Source organism: Mangifera indica, chromosome 11 (assembly GCF_011075055.1).
Source record: "Mangifera indica cultivar Alphonso chromosome 11, CATAS_Mindica_2.1, whole genome shotgun sequence".
NCBI lineage: Eukaryota > Viridiplantae > Streptophyta > Magnoliopsida > Sapindales > Anacardiaceae > Mangifera > Mangifera indica.
The window spans coordinates 4,429,182-4,452,681 of NC_058147.1; the positions used below are offsets into that span (position 1 = coordinate 4,429,182).

Genomic DNA, 23,500 nt, shown 5'->3' on the forward strand with positions numbered 1-23,500 from the left:
CTGGCTCGGCTCGGTTTGAATTAGCCCTACATATATCAAATATAAAAATTACTAAAATATCTTTGAATTGTATTTGTGAATAGTACAAGCTAGAGAAAAGTTTACTAAAACCAGAGAAGATTGCAAGGTGAAAGAGACTATTGTTCAATTATTTTCTCCATTTATGCGTTTTTCCCTTTTTACACTTTTTGGTATTTTCTTTTTGGTACACACATCATTTCAAATACTTTAGTATAACTTTTATATGCAAACCCTAATAAGAGATACTTGACACATGTCTTTCGCTTATTGCTTAACTAGATTTCCATAGTCACATCAAATATTGTCTAACAACAAATTTGATTTTCATAACATATCGTTTTACTTTAAATAGCTTTAAATCTAATTATTATAGACCAAATTTGTTTTGTTTAGTTCAAATTGTTGATTTGAATGACACATTTACAACTTTCGGATGACCGTTATATAACAAATACGTTGTAATAGTAATCGTACATATGTTTGCTAGTGCAAAAATACTATGAACTTAAGGCAAAATAGTTTGTCCAAGAAATTGAAGTATATACCGAAAACATATTTTAAAATATTAAATTATTCGTAAAAAATAAATGTAAAATGATTGAAAGAGCATGCCCTACATGAGATTTCACATGGTCCACGTAAACAATTACACGTGTCAAATAAAAATTAAAAAAAAACATAATTGCATAAAATTCAAAAACCCCCCTAATCACATACAAAATTACAACAATTGCTCTAGTTCTTTTTTTTTTTTCAGTTTTCAACTTGTTTTCCTGATTTTGCATCTTTAAATCCCAATTACAAACCTAGAGTGGCACATTATACAAATTAAACTTTTATAAATATCATAACAACGTGTAATTGAAAAGTAAACCAACACAATCACAATACACGATAAATTTTTTAAACATATGATAATAAATAAGATAAACATCATGAAAATAATAAAATACGGCAAAGAAAATATTCAAACAACAATAAATATTTATCTCAGTATGTACTATCCTTAAATTATACAAAATTTGGTCTTAAAGTAGTTTCGTTAAACTCTATGTGCAATGGTTATATAAGTATAAAAGTTACTGGGTTAATTATTTTTATATAGAACGTGACTATATTATTAATGTGTATATACATATTTTTTTCTTAGGTAAAAAACTTCGGGTTATATTTTGGTGCTATAAAAAAAGATTTGCCATTTGCGCAAGTTGGGGAGGTTGCAGATAAGTACACGTAATTAGCTGTAAACGTAATTAAGGAGGACTAATTTCCGTGAAATTCAGAGCCACCTTAATGGAAAGGAAGCCTCTCAATTCCAACATGTGACTATATTATTAATATGTATATACATATTTTTTTCTTAGGTAAAAAACTTTGGGTTATATTTTGGTGCTATAAAATAAGACTTGCCATTTTCGCAAGTTGGGGAGGTTGCAGATAAGTACAAGTAATTAGCTGTAAACGTAATTAAGGAGGACTAATTTCCGTGAAATTGAGAGCCACCTTAATGGAAAGGAAGCCTCTCAATTCCAACATGTAGCCAAAACCAACGGCGGCTTTTAGCCCCGCTTGTTTGTTTATTTTTTTTAAGTTTTCATTTCCTCTTCCTTTCCAAACACGAACAACAGAAACAAGAATCGACTTGTCAATTCCCAACGAACCAGATTTCAACGATTTTCCATCCCCGATATTCAAGGACTAGGATTTAATTTGGATTGGAATTTTAATTCTAGGGTTTCGAAGATTCATCGTAAAATTAATTGAATTAATAATTGATTTTGATTTGAAATATCCTAGGGTATGGGAATCGAAGTGTCCAGTTCCAAACCTTTACCTATTGATGCTGAGAATATGACAAAGGGAGATAACGAGAAGGTTCGTGTCCAGAGAAAGACTTTACTGGCCGTGCTGGAGCAGTGCCAGAGAGCTCTTGAATTGCTTGCTAAAGACTATGATGAAGATGATAACGATGAAGGCGCCGATTCCGAGGAGGAGCCGAGCCGCGAAGGATCATGGTCTTCCCGGGCCGATCCAGAAGCTGATGAGGTAAGCGTTTCGGCTTGGGAAAATTTTGAGATATATAGATTGGGTGAATTCTGCAGTTCAGCTCGACTAATAATGTGATGCGCTTTCGAAGCTTAATTTCGTTAGATTTGGTATTTCATGTGGAGATTTAGGTTAAATTATTTTTGATTTGTAGAAATTTGAGTTGGGATGTTTTATAGTTTATTTGATTTGATTTTCTGATAAACCTTACTTGTTTGGGTTATTGTCATCAGTTCATCATAGATGCTATGCAAAGCGTGCTTGATTTTATTCAGGTCTTTTTAACTTTATAGTTGAGATCATTTTTTTTTTCTTTCTTGTGCATCTCATGGTATGGCTGATAAATTTATGGATATGGCACTGCTAGTTCACTGGAAGATGTAGATTAACATGATATGTTTTCGTCTGAGACTCGGTGGATGTTGACCCATGATATTGAATAACCTTGTTTTAAGTGTAACCTATGTTGAGAAGATATATGCTGAAGAATCATGCACTGGAAATGTATGTGGCTGTTTGTAGAGGGTCAGTTTGAATTGGATATAGAGTTTTTCTTTCATGTGTTGTGTACCACTTTGTCATGGACACTGGTGAAACTCAGAATTAAGCTAATTACTGTGCAAGCTGCCGACCTCATAAATGTTTTAATTGCAAAAAAATCTGAATCTTCCTCTGTTATATGCTGTGATGCTTTCAAACTCTAAATTGAGTATGCTCAGTGTAATCCTTGAAGGACACAAATAGTCACTATTGGATTGCTAACTTGTGTGTTAATTGTTAATGATATCGATATTAGGAAGGAAATATATTGTTTGAATTGTTACTAAAAGAAAGATTTATGATTTTGCTTTGTATGTGTTATACAGTATTATTGAGCCAATAAGTTATATGTAGATTTTACATTTTGTGTCTATCTTCCCTATTGCAGCTTTGCAATCTTCTTAAATCTCGAGTTGAATGCCCTGACTTCCTTCAAAAGTTAGAGCGTGCGCAGGTGTCACAAATTAATGCTGGTATGCATCCTAAGAAAATGCTTGGTAGAAGTATTAGCATATGTCAATACTTACTTGTTGCTATTCATTCAATGTCAATTTCTTCAGCATATTGAAGTTCAAGCTTATAAACTTTGAAAGAATCATGTTCTGCTCTTCATAACCTGACTGCATAGAACTTCTTTTTCGTTGTTGTAGTTGCTGTGGCGGAAGAAGGTAGTTCATGGGAAATGGTCAGTAGCAATGATACGTGGGATAGTGAAAATGCCGATTTGGATGAAGAAGATTACGTTCTTGTTGGGGAAGAAGATATATTGGATGGTATTGCATGCTTCATGGCAACATATCTACTCTCCCTTAAACAGACCAAGGTAATCAAAGTTTACGCCCTTCAATAAATTTTGAGGTTCTTAAAAAATGGATAGAGTGACTGCATTGATCTTTGACTTACAAAGAAATTGGCTTTCTCCCATTGCAGTCACCTAATAGGACATTCTAGAGTTCCAATTTCCATATATATATTTTTTTCAATTGGTATGACTGTCTAATATCCTTCAACATGAATGCTCTTCTTGACTAAACCAGAAAGCTTGATTTAATTAGGCATGCTCACTGTTCATTTCTCTCCCTTCCTCCCCGCTCAATTAGGAAAGTATTGGCATTTGAGCCTTCTTTTTAGTCCCCATAGTTTATCAACTTCTATTTTTATTTAGCTTAATTGTATGGAAAATTGGATAAAATTGTCTAACCATGCTGTGTATGGTTTATTAAGTGACTAACTTTTTTATCTGGGTGCTGTTTATATGCAGAATATGACTCCAAGTCAACTTCAAGAAGGTGAGTTTGGCTTCATCTTTGATAGGGTACATTGCACTTTTGTCAATACTAGTACCTCAACGATTACTTCGAGACAGAATTTTATCAATTAGTTGTCAGTGTTTTGATTCCAGATAAATTTTATGCATTAAATGCTATTATTTTGGTTATAAGCGATTTGGAGTTCTGACGTATTATCTTGAATTATCATTGCAGCTCTTGGCAAGACCTTCTCTGTAAAGAAGAAAAAGGGAAAGCTTCGGAAAGCTTGGGATGGAAGTAAAGTCTTATATAATGTAGCTTCCTGGGGTGCAACGGCCATCGGGTAGGCTATTTATTTTACTTTTTTTATGTTTTTTGTGTAGGGTTCAGATGATGAGTGGTAGTGAATGATGTGTTGTCTGATATGTTTCTAATACTGTTGAGGACTTTATTTTGCATGCTTCAGCATTTTTTCTTTTTTACACATATCAGTCCTCTCTCTAACTATGTTTTTACCGACCTCATATCGACTATTGTTTTGTTGGTAACAGGATATATCAAAATCCTGTTCTTCTGAGGGTTGCCTCTAAAGCCTTCTGGACTTCATGTCATGCAATATCAAAGCTTCTCTGATATGTCTGTGTCATCATTGGTTTTAGACTGGTTCTGGTGTTGGGATGCACTGTTGTATTTATGCTTGTGGTGTCAGTGCAGGTTGGTGTTTCACAGTTTGTGTAACTTTAATGCCATTCTTTGGGTGTTACAGATCCATTGATTCCTTGTCTTAAATTGAACTTGTAAATATTTGTGCCTCGTGAAGCATTCTGAGTGCAATTCAAATTCATTGGCTATAACATCTTTAGTCATCAGTTTGATTTTTATTTATGTGTATATGCATTCGTTGGTATTGATGGCTGGATTAAGATGGCTAGAAATTTGTCACCATTTCAAAAATATACTTATCTTAATATATTTCAAATCTATATCAAATTATACAGTTTATTTTGAATTAATGGAGTGGGAAATAGACTTTCCACGTTTTTGTAGTGAGTCTTTGTATTGGTGGCTGCGATCTTGCTAGATTTTGCCTACAATAAAATAAAATGCACAAATAATGTATACAAACAATAATGTGTTATCATGTGATTATATATTATTTTATTTTTAATTTTTAACTGTTCAATTATAAAATAATATATTATTATTTATGTATAAAATTGTATATATAATATTACTCATGAACAATAATATTATCTGTATAATTTTTATGTATGATTTTATATATAAATAATGTTATATTTTTATATGATTAGACCTTTATTTATCTTTAAATTTTAATCATTTAATTAAATAATTTCATGTCAATCATTTATATATAAAAGTAATGTCTTAGCATTATTCATAAATAAATATCCTAATCTTGCAGGACGATTTAGTTGTAGATGCACGTGATGATTATGTTTGAAATTTGTGTATATGAAGCTATTCAAACGCTTGGATCTATCTCGTCTCCCATTGAATCGTGGCGTTATGTTATGCGTGCATTATGCGTAGCCTCTAGCAAAAGTTTGGGTAGAGTATCAGGAAGTTAATGTCTCGGCCAACCCAAGGAGGGAGCTTGACCTATGACCCAAATAGAGAAATTTGAAGGATACCCAAATAAATAAAAGATGATACTAGTTTTGTTTCAGACGACAAGTAATCAAGTGCCTTTCCTCAGCTCCCCAAGGTTCTTCAAGCTTAGATAAGCTTGAGACTTGTTTTTCGTTTTCAGTCCAGAACCTAAGAGAAGGCTTTTCGTTCTTTCTTTGTTTATGCTATGCAAAACTTCCAGAATTCAGTTTTTACTAGGGTGAGCATAAGAGCAGGAAGGAATCGCGTTTTCCTACTCAGAACCGCCTTATACTAGGTAAAATGTGGATTCCTTTATGTGAAATCGATTAGTTCTGGTTCTATTCCAACCCTCTAATTTTTACTGCAATTTAGCATGGTGAGCGAGATACCTGGATGAAATCACCCCTGGTTTTTACTGACAAAATTTAATGGTAAACATAATATCTTAAAAATAAGAGACTCTGGAATGATGGGATCATAGCCTAAACTTAACTGCAACTTATCTCTTAGTCATCTTTTGCTTCAGTAAAACGTGTTTGAAACACCATAATTCAGAAGAAGTTGGGGAAGGAAAGGCCATCAATATCGTATTATATTATATACATATTACCAAAAATGTTAAACTTTCCAATGCTCTTTACGTTTGAATATATGCAAGAAAAACTCAGGGAGGGCAGAGACTTGGAGTAAGGAGCAGCTGCGTAGCTTGCTCTCTTGAAAAAATTGACAGAAACTTATGAAGAACATCAGCTATTTTTCAGCAAGCCAACGAGACCATATCATCTGGCAGCACCTTGTATCTCAATCTTTTCCAAGCCCAAAAGTTTCCAGTACCATATGCCTCGACAGAACAACTCTAATAGTAGTATGTGTTACCCTTATAATTGGGAATATCCTTGCAAAGGATCGATCGCACTTCTGTGATAGATCTCGGGGGATCCAGGTCTTTCTCTAATAATGCGTTTCCGAGTAGCTGCTGCATCTGTGAGGCAAATGTACCATCCAGAATCTGCAGTGCAACAGGAAGGAGTGAAAAAAATGTCAAATGAATAAAGGAAGCAGCCAGAAACCACTAAATTACACTGAAGGAAACAAATGTTTCCATGTACTAAAGACTGGCTCACCTGTAAGACTTCTGTAAGCAAATTCTATTAGCATCATTAATGAAATTCAGAAAACTTGTATTCATAGTGTTGCCTTTACTGCTTACTCAACATCATATCATTGTTTCAATTAAGAAGTCAGAAAAAAATACATAAATTATCCCCTATTCTACTTTTATACCCTTTTTAGATCAATCTTTCGGCTCTTTGGTTACAAAAGGAGGCAACCAGAGCCTTCTCCCATTTGATCTTTCACATAGAAAACAAGAGCAAACAGCAGCACCCCCATAGCCACAAAATGAATGATTCTTTAATTACCTATTTAGATTTAAACAGAATATTTATTGGCTTAGACATTTTTTACCAAATGGAAGAAATTAAAACTTTGATTAATTATTATCAAGCCATATTTCAATCAAAGGATTCTTAAGAGTGGTTTTCTGGAGATCTAATGGAACTTGATATCTAAGTAGAATTCGAAGGGGGTTATCAACTTGAATGAAACCATTAAGTCTGGAATCACAGCCATAATTTATGATATGGGCTAGTGTAGTACACTATATCATAAAATTCCACAATTCCACAAATCTGCCAGAGACATCTCAAAAAGTTCCATGTAAAATTATCCCACTGATGCAAATGATGAATTCATAGCAAAAAAAACCTTCACGAAAAGATGGTAATGCAATTTTATGGGTATTGCGAGCCTAAATATTTGGCTATAATGCATATATGCAAGCCATGGAAAAGCTTCACCATCTTAATAAAATCACTTCGTATAAATGAAACTAAGTCTACAAATTGACATCTTGAAGTCTAAAGTTGAATTAACTTGCACTTACAGACACTGCAATTTGTGCACCTTTATACCATGACCTATTCTCTTTCCTGTTCTCCAAGAAACTTAGAACATCCTGTGACAGAAGAAAAATCATGAGAGGTTTTGGCAGATTTTAGAAACAGAAGATTACCAATAAAGGCATCTTAATGCAAATAGTCTGTCAGACCAATTAGCATGTAGCTTACTTGTCCAATCCGGTCCCAGTAGCCCTGGCAAATTGCAACAAATAAACGAGCTTCAAAGACAGTGTGAAGGCGATTTATTGTATTTGTTAGCTGGTCTTTCAGTGGCTGCATTCTAACTCGTATATCAGATTCTCCCACTGTTTCCTTAGAATCTTGGAGAATCTTTTTCAATTTTGTTGCACTTTGTAACTTGGTCTGAAGAAACATAAAGAACCAATCCAAAAAAACATCACAGATCACAATTAAAACTTCAGATAAAACAAGCATTAGATCAAAACAGAAGAACAAAGAGCCAAAAAGTTTTATCTAAGTGTCAAAGTAGGGTCAGAAAGATTCTCACATTCTCTGCAAGTTTCTCATCAACAGCTTGCAAATAAGTCCTAAATTTTGTTCTTAACATCACAGTTACTTCACTAAGACGTTGCCCAGCAGCTGCATTTCCACCATCCGGGATGCAAGAACCCCATGATTTGAATTGAGTTTCTATCTTGGGATGCGTGACATCAAGCATCCTTTTCATGGAGTTCAACAAAATTCCAAGCTGAAAGAAGTAGTAATATTCAACAAGAGAATAAGCATATCATATGGAGCCTCAAGAATACGTGAAGTTATGATTCACCTCATCTGGGACTGTGTAAGCACATACAGTTCGTTTGGCAAGTTTCTGGACATACTTCAGGCCAAACTTTTTTGGAGCCAAATTTTCCTTCAATGGTGCTAGGACATCTGCATATTGCTTGTCCAAAGCCTCTACTATTGCCCTTTCTACATCAGCTATAGCCTATTCATAGGAACACATATCCAAATAAGTCAAACAACTTTAACATATTTACGTTCTTAATTAAGCCTCCTTAGTGCAATAACCAACACACAAACTCCACACCATCTCTCTTAACCTCCCTTTATCCTCTTTTAAATTTAGTTTTAGATAATATTATGAAATGTGGTTTATCGACTGAGAAGATGAAGTTGATAAAAGTTAAAGCAGCAATAGCCTCTAAAATGACATTATCCTTGGTTTTATTTACTTTGTTTCTTTGAATATAGGCACAATTAGCACACTTGCGATGGACAACCAAACTAGAGGTTCAAACAGATGATAATGTCAATGAGGCCAACAGAAGAAGCCAAGTTAAAAGCAGAGCTTCCCAGAAGATATAACAAACATCAATTATAGTTAACAGATAAGAAAAAAAATGAGGGGTGATCACCCTTTTGAACATACATTCTCAAGCACAAAAACATATTCTGGCCAGCGGCTAATGATGACTTCATAATCATTCAAGGTCTCTCTCAGGCGGTCATACACATCATCAACAAAAGGAGTTGTGGAATGCTGTGTCCTAACTCCTGACCATTTAACCTGCTAGAAAAAACAACTTTTGTCAGAATGATGATAGAAGTTTCCAAGTAATTTTCAATAACAATAAAACTGTGTGCACAACCCATGTACACAATTTTATGCACAACCAATAACATGTCACCATATGATTGGATATTGCTTTACCTTTAATTTTAAATTATCTAATCACATGATAATATATCATTGATTGTGTATAAAGCTGTGCACGTTGTTTGTGCACATAGCATTATTCTTTCAATAATGTCCGTCATGATGCTGGTAAAAGAAAATTACTTCAAACTTGTCCTGTTTGTACATTTCAATTTTAGAAATCTGCTTTACAAGTGGAATGATGTGGGCCTAGTGCCTTTAAACATGTAAACCCATGAAAAAGAAATTGGGAAAACAGGCGAGGATAGAAAAACAATGTACTGTACCATTTCATTAGGCCATTTAATATTTAAACCCAATCTCCTTTTTGCTGAATCCAACTAAACTTAGACATGGAGCTTCATGTGAGGGTACTTTTAAAATGCAAAACTGCATTAAAAATTGCGAGAATTGCTAACCTTTTTCACAGTTACATATGGAAGGGAATGCAATTGTAAAGGTTATACATGTCATAAAAATTTTCTTTACAAATGTATCATACCTTATCTAATTTACATGACTCGAGCAAAGAGAGGCGCTTTTCTTGAATCCATAGCAAGATATACAGGTGGAACAATTCTTTTGCATCAACTCCACCTTTCATAGGACTGGGAAATAAAATAAATTGAGCACAAAAAAAATTGACAAATAGAACAATTAGCATTGAGTTGCATAAAAAATTAATACCTAATGTTCCAGCTGGCAAGATCTCTCTGAAAATCTGAACTTGCAATAATTAGTTCAGCTACATGAGGTGAAGGGCCAGATGGGGGGCATGCAAGAAGGAAAGCACGCAATCTACTGCAAAGTTCTGTGCTATATATGGATGAAGACAGGTTTGGGAGGTCTATGAAACTGCAGTAAAAGAAAATCTGCATTAAAATCTTCCTGCAAACCTCAGCCAACCAAACCAAAGTAAGAAAAATTACACATGAGCTAATTCTTAAAACGTTCAAGTCTCTGCAGTGTGACCTTGAAGGAAAATTGTTTCCTCCATGAGTATCCAAGCTAATAAAGGTTGCTTAAAAGTTTTTCATTGGTATATGTATATGATTTAGTCATCATTCTATAAAAAAAATTAACAATGATGTTACACCTATCCCAAGTGATGTAAAACTGATTTGGCAACATGAAATAAATGATGAGATAATATGATAGATATAACTATGACAAATCAACTATCATATCACTTTATATATAAAGTTGGGATACTCTATAAGTCCTGTAAATTGTTATCAACAAAATGGCACCAAAGGTGTGCCATGACAAGATGGTAACTTTTATTCAGCAACTCAGAAATATGAACCCTTTCAATCTATAAGTTCAGATAATATTGAAGGAAAAAATTATACCTAGGAAGTATATTTTTTTCGTGGATCTCTATGTCAGTAAAAATCTCATTTTTAATATTCACACAAACTGCCGTCATCTTTTGATAAGCAGTAGCCATAACAATAGTATCAGTGAAATTCATTTCATTATTGCTAGAAACAAATTCATCTGTTTCAGCCAAATGCCTTCTTGATCTCTTTTTGGCAGCTGCCTGGAAAGAAACCACCATTAGTAAACAAAAATGTAAAAATGAAACATCCAAACTTAAAGCAAATGCCATTATTTTTTACCTGAAAATAGTGGCACAGGTTATTCTGTGCCTCTGGAGAGAGTATATCATGAAGGAGAGTATAAAGTTTCACAGCAGGTGCAAGGGAAGGTGCCAAAACCCCAGTTGCAGGTTTGAAAAAATCAGTAATACCTGAGAAGGCTGACTCATCAAGCGATTTGTAATTCTCAAAAGCAAGGGCAAGAATCTGTTCAATCTGATCCTTGGTTTCTCCCAGGATACGGTTCTGGGGAAGCAGTCAGCAATTACACATGTTATGTTATAAAATTATAAGCTACATGCATATATTATTAGGACATAATACAAATTACACCAAACAACAATAACAAAAATAATAAAGAACTAATATTGGTGGTAATGATGAAAAATATCTCAATTTGAACCAGATGATACTGATCTGCCAGAGGATTCTTTATCATTCTGGCTGACTATTACTCACACAAAATGAAAATTGTGATGTACCTCTTGATGACTCAATGTGCTCTTGCTGTGGCCCTTCATAATCACAGCCTCTAATAAGTCATAGACCAATGTCAGACAATCCGCAGTAGGTGTAGCAATATCCATTATATAGGAAAGGTACCTGCCAACACAAGAGATACCATCATTTTATAATGGGAATAGCAAAAATAAAGCAGTTTACAACCTGTTACCTATGCTTGGGTAGACATCAGAAAACCCGGTTCATCAGCAACCATTACATAAGGAATTGTCAAAAAGTGAAGTAATAATTTACTAATTATTACCTTAGCTTGGTATAGCTATCAGAAACCCCATAGTATGAGGCAAATTCCGTTAAGAGCCATTTCCATGAACCATACAGTAATAAATTCCTCTGCTGAAATTGTTGAACTTTCATTGCAACTTCCATAACCAGGTCATATGCAACTGTTTCAGCAACAGAGCCACACTACGACCAAAAAGAGGAATAATTAATGTAACTACTTTGAAAACCATGAATCTGTAAAAAGATTCCAGATTTTAAACTAGAATGATCAGAACATACATTTAAAAAGAAAGGCATCCATAAAATCATGTAGCGAGGATTGGTCCTCATACAGTGTTACAACATTTGAACACTACAGATAACAATGTTCTCTATAAATGAGTGGCTTTGAAAGCCAAGAAAGAATAATCCAATTATTTAAAATGCACTCGACTTAAAAGAACATATCTTGATTCTAATGAATAAGCTTGCGTCAACAGTTTAACCTACAACATTTAAAACTAAACTAAAGTCTTAACAGATTTCAACAAGTTGACAGAGTATCATTTCTTCATTTTAGATAAGCATATTATATGCCCTTAAACAGTCAGGGCCATCCAAATGATTAAAAAACAGGAATTTGGTAGTGCTTCAGACTACTGGAACTTATTTTTTAATCAATTAACAGACAAACTGGAAAAAAGGTTCTTCAGAAAACAGGTTTGACTCCCTTAAAAGTTAAGTATGACAGACAAAAAACTTACCTTGAGCTGACTATTATCGTCTGAACTTGTTGAATAATAGATATAGAGCTGTAGTTTTCCCACTAGTTCATGTTCCGGTTCACGAAAAACTGACCACCAGCGCAATTTGTCGGTCTGTATCCAACTTCTGTATTAGTCATCCACCAAACTAACACTAATGCTAACTTATTGTCAAAACTAATAGGGATCAAAACTGATACCGGATCCTCAGCAATAGTTGCCACTTGGGCTACAACACGACCATAATGCTTCCCTTTGGAGTCCTGAACTTCAACAATTAGATCATCTCCAAGACTATCTGGAAAGCTGCAGGCGATGTCAGTGCCTGAAGCAAATTCTGTTCTAAAAGAAGATGAAGAAAGGACAAGAGAGCATACAAGAGATGTGTTTCACCAGATCCAGGCTGCATTCGAATGGCATCTTCTTCAGTTGAACTTTTCAACCTTAATGTACAAGAGTATGTTTCTGTACACATTTGCAGGAAGAGAAGACAGAAGAACAAAACAAGAACAGAAAGAGGGCGAAACTTAAGCATATTGAGTTATGAGAATAAATAGGAATGTACTAGCAAAGAGTTTATTATACAGTTAACAATACTTTGCACTTAGAGAGTCAGTAGCAAGCAGTTCAGCAGTTTAGATCCAATAGATAAACATAAACACACAGAGAAATTCCTCCACCTTCCCCAAGTACAAATGCTCAGTTCAAAGATGTATGTTAATCTAAATTGTTCCTAACATGCAGGAAGCCAAACCCCAAGTAATGAACAATGGTTAACTCCAGTGAATAACTCTATAAACAACTATCTATGATGCATAATCCCTACAAATAAAGCACATAATTTGCTACTTTTGAATACCTTGCACAATGTCATAAGATGATGTGCTACTGCATAGACTTGTCACACCAGTTTTTAGCAGTCCAGACACCTGTTTTATATACTGAGTACTGGCATGCACATATGCCAAGCTCTGATGAGAAAATGAAAGATTTGCAGGTGCATGAGGTACAAAACGAATTTTTCGAAGTGATTGCCAGCCAGAAGAGAGAGATGACTGCAAACTGGAGAATCGATATCGGATTGATTCCAGTTTTATCACCTGTGACCTTAAAGATGTCATACTACATGTGGTAGGTGGATCTAGGCTTGTCTTCACTTTACGTACTGCAAAATGAACAAAGATCTAAGGACAACCCATACTCAGGTTCTGAATGGAGGAGACATCAAAGCTGGAATGCAAATTCACCTTGAACCTTCATCTTCCCAATAACCTTCTTAGGTTTAGGTGCAGCCCTTTCACTAGCAGGTTCTGAAGTGCGCTTCACCAATAGTTCCTCTTCAGACTGCAATAACACTTGCTGCAACCTATAATTCAATAACCGAAGTTCCACGAGGTTAAGAATACATTAGACCAATTCTTGAACCTTCTAGCTACTAACAATTCAATCAGTCTTGCAATTTGGTTTAATAGATTGCATGGTTCTTCCAACCTGCAGCTCCAAAAAGAGAGCAGAAACTAGAAAATATGCAAAACCTTATTCTTAAGTCAAAGAACAGAACTGTGAGAGAAAAAGGCCAATTAGAAACTTGACTCACCCAAATGCTTCACGTAGTAGAGCACACTCATTATCCAAAAACATGGGTGCTTCCATACAACCCCTAGCCCAAGCATGAAGGCAAAGTCGAACACAAGCATCATATGCAATTACAGCATGCCATGGCCCAAGAGTACTGTATTTGATATGGAAGAAATTAATTACGGTTAATGAACAGAATAGATTCCATGACTTGAGGTACAGAATTTTCAATCGGCATTATCTACAATTATTGGGTTTTTTAAAGATACCTGGCATGAAATGTAGGGAGGCAAGATGGGGATGAACCTGAAGGCACAGCTGGTTCAGCACCTACTGCAGTTCTGTACGTGAAGAAAAGAAAAACAAATAAAAATGATGTATTATACTGAAACAAAAACTTCAGGCACATATCACAAAACTACACTAATATATCTCCCAACTAAGGTACCATTACTATGATTTTACCAAAGAGAACCATTAAGAAAATCATACAACCTTGCAAACTGACCCGAATTCCTGATTCCAGTAATATCATCTGGCCTAACTCCAGGTGTGGGTTTATATGCATTTGAATCAGTCTTAGCGGATGAACCGCGAATATTTGCCATGGCTGTGGCAGACTGTACTCTTGGTGCTGGAACTTGTTCTGCAACTTGTTTAATTTCCTGAGCAGAACCAGAAAATGGAGGTGCACTAGGAATGCCATCTCCTTCATCATCATCAAAGAGCTTGTCATCATGTATGCTTCTAGAATGCAGATCCTGAAAAGCAGATCAACTTAGCTGGCCAGCATTTCACTTTATATCCTGGGTTATGCAATGATATGTCACTGGAAATTTCAATTATCAGCTCTGCTAATAAACATGGCCAATAGTGATGAAGAATTGCCCCAGATACAATCACAAAAACATAAAGTTCTAAAGCACATATTCCAAGCACCAACAGCCCTAAAATAAAATGAAAGAACACAACCAGTAAACAAAGAATAATGATGAAGAATGGCGAGAGTGGGCACTAAACATCCTGAGGAAACTACTGGATTAAGTCTTTCGCTTAGTTCTAACAAACATCGGTAAACTTCACACCCCTTCAGCAAGCTTTTTAGGTGAGAGAGAACCAATGGCAATTTAGTGGAGGCCCCAATAAGTGGTATTCGAGCCCAGGGTTTAAAGAACAATCCATCTAAGGCAAGGTTTCCAGTCCACGTAATATTAGTTCCAACTTTGCCCATCCCCAAAGGGCCAGTTGAGGGGAAATTTTGACCCCTTTACTCCTTGTGGAGCACCTAAACTAAGGTTTGGCCTTGGCCTAATGTGGGAGAGTGTGGGGGAGGATTGTTAGGAATCCTACATTGGTTGGGAATTGAGTTGGGTGTGGTAATATAGGTGTGGGGGAAAGCCTACCACTTTGAGCTTGCTTTTGAGGTGGTAAAAGCCCAAAGCACTTTTGTGGAAGCCCAACACTTCACAACTAGTGTGCTCTAATATTATTTGCATGCTAAAAGATGTATAAATAGAATGTTTTTTTTCCAATACATTACTAATTGAAATTCATCCATGAAAGCAGTAATAAATAAATGAATATGTGCAAATTCACCTTTGGCATGGCATTAACCAATTCAAGGTTTGACAAAGAAATCAAGATCATCATTGATAATTATATACAAATTATGAAAATAATGAAATGCTCTTCTCATATATAAGAACATATCATTTTCAAGAACAATCAATCCAATTCTCACAAACTATCCAAATTATACATTAAGTAATGAAACGAACCCTTTTGACTGTGCTTCTTAGATTGGCATGTGAAGCCACACTTGACGTATACCCCTCCGAAACATATGCTCTTCTCCTCATTCCACCAACACCATCAAAACTCCCCACTTGAGTAGTTGAAAACTCAGAGCTAGCAGCTGAATCTGATTCCTCCTCTTTCTCTGTATAAACAGTCCTTCCATTTCCCCTCATCAACCTCTCCCTCAGGCTTCTATCCCTCCCAAAAATCGTCTCCCTGGACGAACTCACATCTGAATACCCATAATCACTTGTGTAACGTACATGCCTTTCCACAGAATTTCCATTTATATGAGGGATTCTTGGGTCTTGTGGTGATGAATCTAGCGAGTATCTTCCACCGTACACATCATCCTCTGAATCGGTGGTCATGTCATTTTCAGATGCGGACGCAATATCCCCAGCATCCCTAGTGAATGTCCTAGATACCGGAATAGCAGTTGCCGGCAAGTGGCCGCTTCTGAATTTCGACGGCGGGGGTAAGTCAAATCCGCGGCTGATACGGAGGTTAGTCATAGATGGTCTTAGATTTGAATTTGATAATGGTACTTGATTCTGCTTTACAAAATTTAGAAAAAGAAAAATCGATTCAGATTTAGTTGCAAAAAATGTTGAGTAAATTTCTATGCAGCTAGATCACACAACACTGAAGAGACAAAAAAAGAACTAATAAATAATTAAAAATTACGTGAATAAATAAAAAACGAAACCATTTAGCCGATCTCTCTTACCCAGAGAACAGCATTGTTGTCAAGACCTTCAGCGTACATGATTGCTAGGACTCTGTTTTACCTGCAACTACAACCAAATTTAAAACATAATATAAAAGATTGAAAAAGAAAAAGACAAAGACAAGGACAAGAGCTTTTAAGACAGAAGTACTAAACACAAACAGTTCAAAGACAATGAAAATGCAGAGACAGACACTTAAGAAACGAAGTTAAGGGTTTCACAGGCGATTGAGGTAAGAAATAGCAAAGTTTTAATAAGAGACAACGATCGAAGAAGAGATCAACCTAGAAGACTTGACAGAGTACGAGATTTGAGAAGAAAAGCTTTTGCTTCTCTTCTAAGCTTATTTTGTTCAGCTCGCTCAGTTACTCAAACCAAAAGCTGTCTCCATCCCTGCAAATTTGATGGGTTTTTTTTCTTTTACTATTTTTGTAATAATTTCTTTTTCTCTCTCTCTCTCTCTTTTATAATAAACCAGCGATACAATGGAATTATATGTACTGATATCAATTGAGCACACACATGAGACTGGCGGTACGACGTCGTTGAGATAATCCAAATTTTTGTAATTTTCAATCAAAGGGAAAAGTAGTTCACTTGCTCTTATAAGAATTAGCAAGTACGTGTCGAGAGGAATAAAGCGCACTTGTACTCGCGGCTGCATAAAAAGAAACTAACGAGTAGAGTGACGTGGCAAACGGAGTCCGGTTATTTAGTATTATTTAATAAATTGAGTGGTTCAAACGTCGTCAGTGGGACTCCATCTTGGTCCAATTTCCCGCTGTACATTTGAATGAATTAATTGGCTATGGAGTACGGACTTATGTTTGGTAGGTCCCACCTATGGTTTTTGGTTTTGTCTTAGCAAATAGCCATGTGCAGTGTCCATGTGCTCGTCGGCCCTGGATTTCTGGCATTTTTGTATTGTCCTGTACAAGGAATAACCACTATTTCCCACACAAAGTCACATGAACAAGGTAAATTCAGGATGCAGGTTTTGTCTAAATTAATATCAAAATTTTAATTTATTTTATGTTTGTTGTAAATATAACACACCAATATATAAAAACAATAAATAGATTAAAGAAGAATTGAAAAGAAAGAAAGAGAAGAGGGCAAAAACTATTGAGAGAAATATGATTTTCGGATATTTTTAATTACAACGGGAGGGGGGTGCCCTCAAATCAAGAAAAATGGCTTTCACACTCAAGTTAAACAAAAACAATTTAATGTTTTCACACTCTTTGGTCAAAGTTTCCTCTCATGTGATGAAAAATCTATATTCTGTAACAATATTATGATTATATAATTGATTATTAAATTTGAGATTTTATTTATAATTAATTCAATCATAGATAGATGATTCAATTTAAGAATTTTTTAAATACCAAAAAAGAATTAACTAGTTATGAGTTTTGAAATCGAAAAATAATCTTTTTTTTTCTTTCGACAAGCATTTAATTAATTTTGAAAATAGACTAATAAAAATATTTAAAAATTCCTTCAGTAACTTTAAATATTTATTAAAAGTAAATAATATTTTATTTCAAAGCTTTATTAGATAATTTCCAAGCAAAAAAACCACTAGAGAAGAAGGTGGTGGGAAAGGCCAACCCAATGGCTTTTTTGGAATAGTTGCTAAAACGAAAAATAATTAAACCTTAAAGAAAAAATGTAAATTTTTAAATTTTTAAATAGAAAGAAGTTGTTAGTTTTTTAAATTAAAAATATATATAATTTTATTTATTTTAATATTAATAATAAAATTATTATTTTATTTTTATAATTAATTAGAAAATTTAATAAAAGTTATATCAAGAGTAAATATTTAGATTTTTGAAATCAACGGGCGGATATTAGCGAACTAAAACTTGGGTGGAAATAAGTCCTTTGGGCTTTTTCGTATCGCCAGGGTCTGCTGCAACTACCTTGACTGGGGACCACAAGAATATATAAGGATAGTTTATTAATGCTCTTATCACAGTAAAGCTCAAACCACAAGTATAACATATCAATGATATTCATTGATGCCGATTAAGCATACGGTTCGTCAACATTACACTCACCAAGGAAAACTTTTATGCTATGTGGTGAGCCACAACTGCCTTCAGCAATCAGCGCTCTGTCGTTGGCAGCCATGTGAGCTATAATTTTGTAAATCATTTCAATCTGCACCTACAAATTATGAAAAGTTGGGCAAATATTTCATTATAGAAATGCTTTCTCAAACAACCACCGAACATGCATTTTCCGGAGCATGGCAACGCTTGGCAACTTCGTCAAGTGTTAATGGTTCAACAGGCTCTTTACAGCTGAAGAAAGAGAAGCGCAATGGTGAGAATCAGTAATAGATATATTGTTATATAAAGCATCCCATCAAAGAAACATTAATTTATAAGAGTTCCAGCCTCATTTGAGAAATATACATATACTCTCAATTCAATGTTCGGCAAGCATCATAGATAAATTTCAATACCCAAAAAGAATTAATTTTAATTGAACCTGGTTAGTTTTATTGTTTCATTATAGAACCCAGTGTACTTGAATCTTAATTTAAGTTGTTGTATATTGGTGGCCAAACGACTATTTCCCACCCAAGTTATGCTGTAATGACAAGTTTCCACTATTTAACTATGGAAACACCAAATACTCACCCATGGCCGGTTAAATTTAATAGAACCCTAACGTCTGAAAATTTTATCTCTTTTTACCTCCCTAAACTTTAAAAACTAAAATTTTTCCTCAGTCTAAGTTTTAAAAAATGGTAGTTTCACCATAGGGTTTGGTTTTAAAATCTTCGGCGACCTTTCCGGCTCCATTGCCGACGACCTCTCCCTCCCGAAGCATCGTCTTCGTCTGGGAAGACGGAGAACTTCGTCTTCCCTGACGAAGTTTTTCGTCTTCCAAGGTATCTCTGACACCGATCGACCCTCCAAATGGGAGGAAAGAGATCGTCGGAAGGAGAGGATGCTTCGGGAGGGAGAGGCCGTCGGCAATGGAGCCGGAGAGGTGGCTGGAGATTTCAAAACCAAACCCTAGGGTGAAACTGTCATTTTTTAAAACTTAGGCTGAGAGAAAATTTTAGTTTTCAAAGTTTAGGGGGGTAAAAATAGATTATATTTTAGTTTATTTTTTAATATTATAAAGAAAATGAAGATTTTACCCTTACCACAGTTATTTTTAACTGGTCATGGATAGGTATTTGGTGTTTTTATAATTAAAGAGTGGAAACTTGTCATTACAGCATACCTTGGATGGGAAATAGTTGTTTGACCTATATTGGTTCAGATATCTGAATGTTCCAATCTTCCCCACAATTTGTCATTGCCCTGAATTATTCATGAATCAATTTTAGTTATTTTGCCGGGAATTAGAATCTATTAAGCTAGTTCACCACTTAACCAAAGTATAAATTCAAGACTTGTAATTTCAGAACAAAAGCATAATAAAACCCAGATTCCAAATATCTGAATCTTACCTGGCCTCATCCAGCACTGCCAGAACCTGCTTCTGGAGAGCTAATACTTCTCCTGCTGTTTTTTTTTCCAGCCTCCACTCGAGTTAAAATTAAATATAAATACATAAACAGAAAGAAGAAAGTCACCAGCAAGATTAAATGATTTAAAATGTGCTGAACAAACTGAAAGATGTTGTAAACAGTGCCAAAGCATGGTGAAATTACAGCTATATCCTCTTACTCTCACTTTCCAGGCCACAAAACCTTATAAGGCTTTCTTCAAGAACCTAGTTTCCTTAAAAAAGTAAGCGTGTATTTACCAGGTTGATGGTAAGCATTAACATTGACAAGTGAGGCATCTATCCCAACAGGCCGCTCATAAAGTGCTATAAGAGCTCCCACCGACCTAGGAGTCACTTCGCGCACAGTGACTGAAATGGACTCCCGGCTGTTAGCGTACAGAACCGATCTTGTTCCCTGAAAAAAAAAAATAGATTTATCAATAGAAGCAGAACATAACCATAAGTTTATAGATCAAGAGCCACCAGGCAATTTTTTAAAAGTTGTTGATTGTTCTACCTGAAGCATTCCAAACAAGTAGTCACCACAAGTAACACCTGGTTCAAGCTCCCAATCATGACCAGGGGGTCTATCGCGCAACACTTCTATGAATGCCACGAGGAAATTGTGCAAACCTTCTCTAAGTTGTTGAATGTAACTAATCGAAACAAAAGGCTGATAGGAAAAGGTGTATTGAGTTTAAGTATACATCAGCAAATATGTAACAGTAGGTACTTGATTCACCTGCAAAGTTAAGGAGTTATAAACTCAATCCATATAACATTTTGATACAAAAAAACAGACTGTATTAACTACAAAGTGTGGATTCATATGTAGAAGATTACCAACAAACCATTTCTAGTTTCAGGGGTACGTCCACTCTGAATAGAGTGACAACTAATCAGCAAATTACTAAATGTGAGATTACAAACAACAATATATAACAGTCACGAGAAAAAGGAGAAAAGAATGTAGAAGATGATGGTTTCCATGCAGACCTTTGAAATCACAATTACAAGTGCAGAAGCCAATTCAGGGCCAAGCTGTGCAATTTGATAATCAATTCCAGCAGGATCCGTATTGTCTATGAATCTTATCTACCAACAAAACAAAAATTATTATTCACCAATACAAAAGCATAGATGAAATATAATCAATTAGACTTATCAGCCTCTAGCACCACGATTATTGTATCATATGCCCAGTACATGGCATTATAAACTCAATAGTTACCAGTTCAGCATTTGATCATTTGCATAAAGATTGGTAAGCCCCTCATATTCTAATAGAGAAACTAGAATCTCAAAAGTTGCATGAATAAGTTTAAAATAACTTCAAAGGAGGATTATCGGGGACCAACGCCTCTGCAACAAACTGTGGTCCAAGAGCTGAACCTCCTATCCCAACAGAGAGTATCGAAGTAAAATGACCCTTCAGGGAAGACGACAGCTTAATCTGCATTTTTCAATGTCAAAATTGAATAAATAAGTTAACAATTTCTTCATTGCGAAAATTCTACTAACCAAATTAAATCAACAACAAAAAATTTCCAAAGAGATGTACTCGATTGAGAACAAACTGACCTTACCACTGACGACTTCATCGGCAAACCTGCAGACAGCATCAGGCGTGGTATCAATCTGCGTCTTCAAGAAGGAGGTAGGCGCGATATTAGAATTTCTCAACCAATAGTGTCCAACCATTCTTCCCTCGTCAGGATTCGTAACCGCGCGCTTTCCCAACTCCTCCATCACCTTAAGAGCCGCCTGAAATCTCGGCTCCATCTCCCGAATCATCAGTGAGCCCAATCCGACTCACATATCACATCCAGGTACAACCCTAGCTCCTTGTGTTGGTAGAACCAGTCAACGTACCGTTTCCACAACTCAAGTGGATCTTTCTCTAACCCTTCTTCTCTTTCTTAGGTACACTGTCGTTCACGAGCCAGGGACTGAGTTCATATCAGGCTCGGCGTCCGAGTTGAAAGAGTCGAGACCGTTATGAAATCTTTGCGGACAGATGGAATTGATTTATTGGTTGCCTGGTTGGATTTTCGTCCTTGAGAGATGGCGAGGATGAACAGAGACCAGAAGGAGAAGCCATGGAGAAATGAAATGATTTTATTTGACCGATGATAAAGTTTACTTTTGTTCAGAGTTTAATTACGGGAATACCCTCCATGCATGATCTTACGTTAATTTGACTGATTTATAAACTTGCCAAATCCACGCTAGTTTCTGATATTACGGGAATACCCTCTAATGAAGTTGCTTGATTTCTTTCCTATTATTACTAGATTTATTTCCTAGTCCTTTATTATTTTCTGTTTAATTATCAGGAAATATTTGTATAACGATCAGAATTATTGTATCTCCTTTTCCTATAGGGAAACATTGCTACACTATATATATTTCGTCGCTCATCATAAAATTTTATGAGTAAACCATGGATTCAGCCAGATTCCACGCTGCTTTCTTTGTTCTGGTAACCTTTTTATTCCATGGAAGACTAACATTTGCCTTTCTTGGAATCAACTACGGCCCGATAGCCGACAATCTTCCGCCGTCAGCAAAAGCTGTTTCTTTCGTTCAATCAGTTGGTGCCAGCAAGGTGAAGATTTTTGACGCTGAGCCATCAGTCATTACAGCTTTTGCCAACTCCAACATCGAGCTCATTTTTGGACTTCCAAATGAGTTTTTGCAGCAGACGCAGAACCCCGACGAAGCTCGAGCTTGGGTCAGAAAAAATATCCAACCTTACTTGCCTGCCACCAAAATCAGCGGCGTCGACGTCGGCAACGAAGTTTTGACACTCGCCGATCCTGTCCTTAGAAGTTCTTTAGTTCCTGCAATGCAAAATATTCGTCAAGCACTGGTTGAATTAGGTTTAGAGAAGCAAGTTATTGTTAGCACAATTCATGCGTTAAACATTCTTCAAAGCTCTTATCCTCCGTCTTCATGCTCTTTTAGGCAGGATTTAATGGGGGAGATCACCGGTGTAGTGGAGTTTCACAAACAAACCAGCTCTCCGTTTTTTATCAACGTTATCCTGTCTTTGTTTACAAGGACAATCCTCAACAAATGTCTCTTGATTTTGTTCTCTTTAGGCCAAATAGCCAAGGATTTGAAGACCCTTCAACGAATCTTCGTTATGCCAACATGTTTTTCGCTCAGTTTGATGCTGTGTACCATGCGCTCGCTTCATTGAACGCTAAAGAATTGGCTGTTCACATCACTGGGACTGGCTGGCCGTCAAAAGGAGACAGTAATGAAGCTGGTGCAACGCCTGAAAACGCCGCGGAGTACAATACTAAAGTGATGAAGCTTGCCTCTGAAAGAAGGGGGACGCCTTTCAGACCAGAGGCCGAATTCAATGTATATATATTTGCTCTGTTTAATGAAAATCAGAAGCCCGTACCAACCTCCGAGAGAAATTTTGGGCTGTTTAAGCTTGATGGGTCGCCGGCATATCCCCCGCAACTTTCCGACCAGCCTGGAAAGGACCCCTGGCATGGGCACAAACACTCCCATGCCATTCGTGGCAGAGGGAGAGAAGTCAATGGAGATTCCAAGAAACATTGGTCTTCGGGCTATCCTTCTAATCGGTATTGGTTGTCATTCATGGCAGGGGAAGACGGCTAGTTGTCGGTCAAAGAAAGCTAGTCAGAGAAGATAAATAAAAATGAAACCCTAAA

At 35.9% G+C, this 23,500-nt stretch overlaps 2 protein-coding genes and 2 pseudogenes across 4 annotated transcripts; 2 read left to right on the forward strand and 2 right to left on the reverse strand.

Moving 5' to 3' along the window:
• The first annotated feature begins 1,438 nt into the window (after positions 1-1,438).
• LOC123228930 lies at positions 1,439-4,738 on the forward strand. Its single transcript, XM_044654438.1, has 6 exons — positions 1,439-2,067; positions 2,996-3,080; positions 3,258-3,430; positions 3,869-3,896; positions 4,092-4,200; positions 4,409-4,738. The coding sequence occupies exons 1-6, from the start codon at positions 1,822-1,824 to the stop codon at positions 4,488-4,490; spliced, it is 723 nt and encodes a 240-aa protein (XP_044510373.1). The 5' UTR covers positions 1,439-1,821; the 3' UTR covers positions 4,491-4,738.
• Positions 4,739-5,954: 1,216 nt separating this feature from the next.
• LOC123228931 lies at positions 5,955-16,755 on the reverse strand. 3 transcript variants are annotated; one of them, XM_044654442.1, is made up of 23 exons: positions 16,574-16,755; positions 16,289-16,355; positions 15,540-16,112; positions 14,257-14,522; positions 14,031-14,102; positions 13,781-13,915; positions 13,431-13,549; positions 13,043-13,348; positions 12,561-12,648; positions 12,384-12,489; positions 12,184-12,297; positions 11,460-11,623; positions 11,176-11,296; positions 10,715-10,939; positions 10,445-10,635; positions 9,780-9,947; positions 9,595-9,700; positions 8,826-8,963; positions 8,220-8,381; positions 7,941-8,141; positions 7,601-7,795; positions 7,417-7,488; positions 5,955-6,480 (listed from the first exon to the last, which is right to left on the reverse strand). In XM_044654442.1, the coding sequence occupies exons 2-23, from the start codon at positions 16,325-16,327 to the stop codon at positions 6,328-6,330; spliced, it is 3,714 nt and encodes a 1,237-aa protein (XP_044510377.1). In that variant the 5' UTR covers positions 16,328-16,355; positions 16,574-16,755; the 3' UTR covers positions 5,955-6,327. The 3 variants fall into 3 exon arrangements, with proteins under 3 accessions (XP_044510377.1, XP_044510374.1, XP_044510376.1); XM_044654439.1 differs by having other exon boundaries at positions 8,826-8,966; XM_044654441.1 differs by having other exon boundaries at positions 8,826-8,966; positions 16,289-16,349; positions 16,574-16,750.
• Positions 16,756-20,324: 3,569 nt separating this feature from the next.
• LOC123228832 lies at positions 20,325-21,909 on the reverse strand (annotated as a pseudogene).
• Positions 21,910-22,251: 342 nt separating this feature from the next.
• On the forward strand, positions 22,252-23,447 carry LOC123229642 (annotated as a pseudogene).
• Positions 23,448-23,500: the final 53 nt, after the last annotated feature.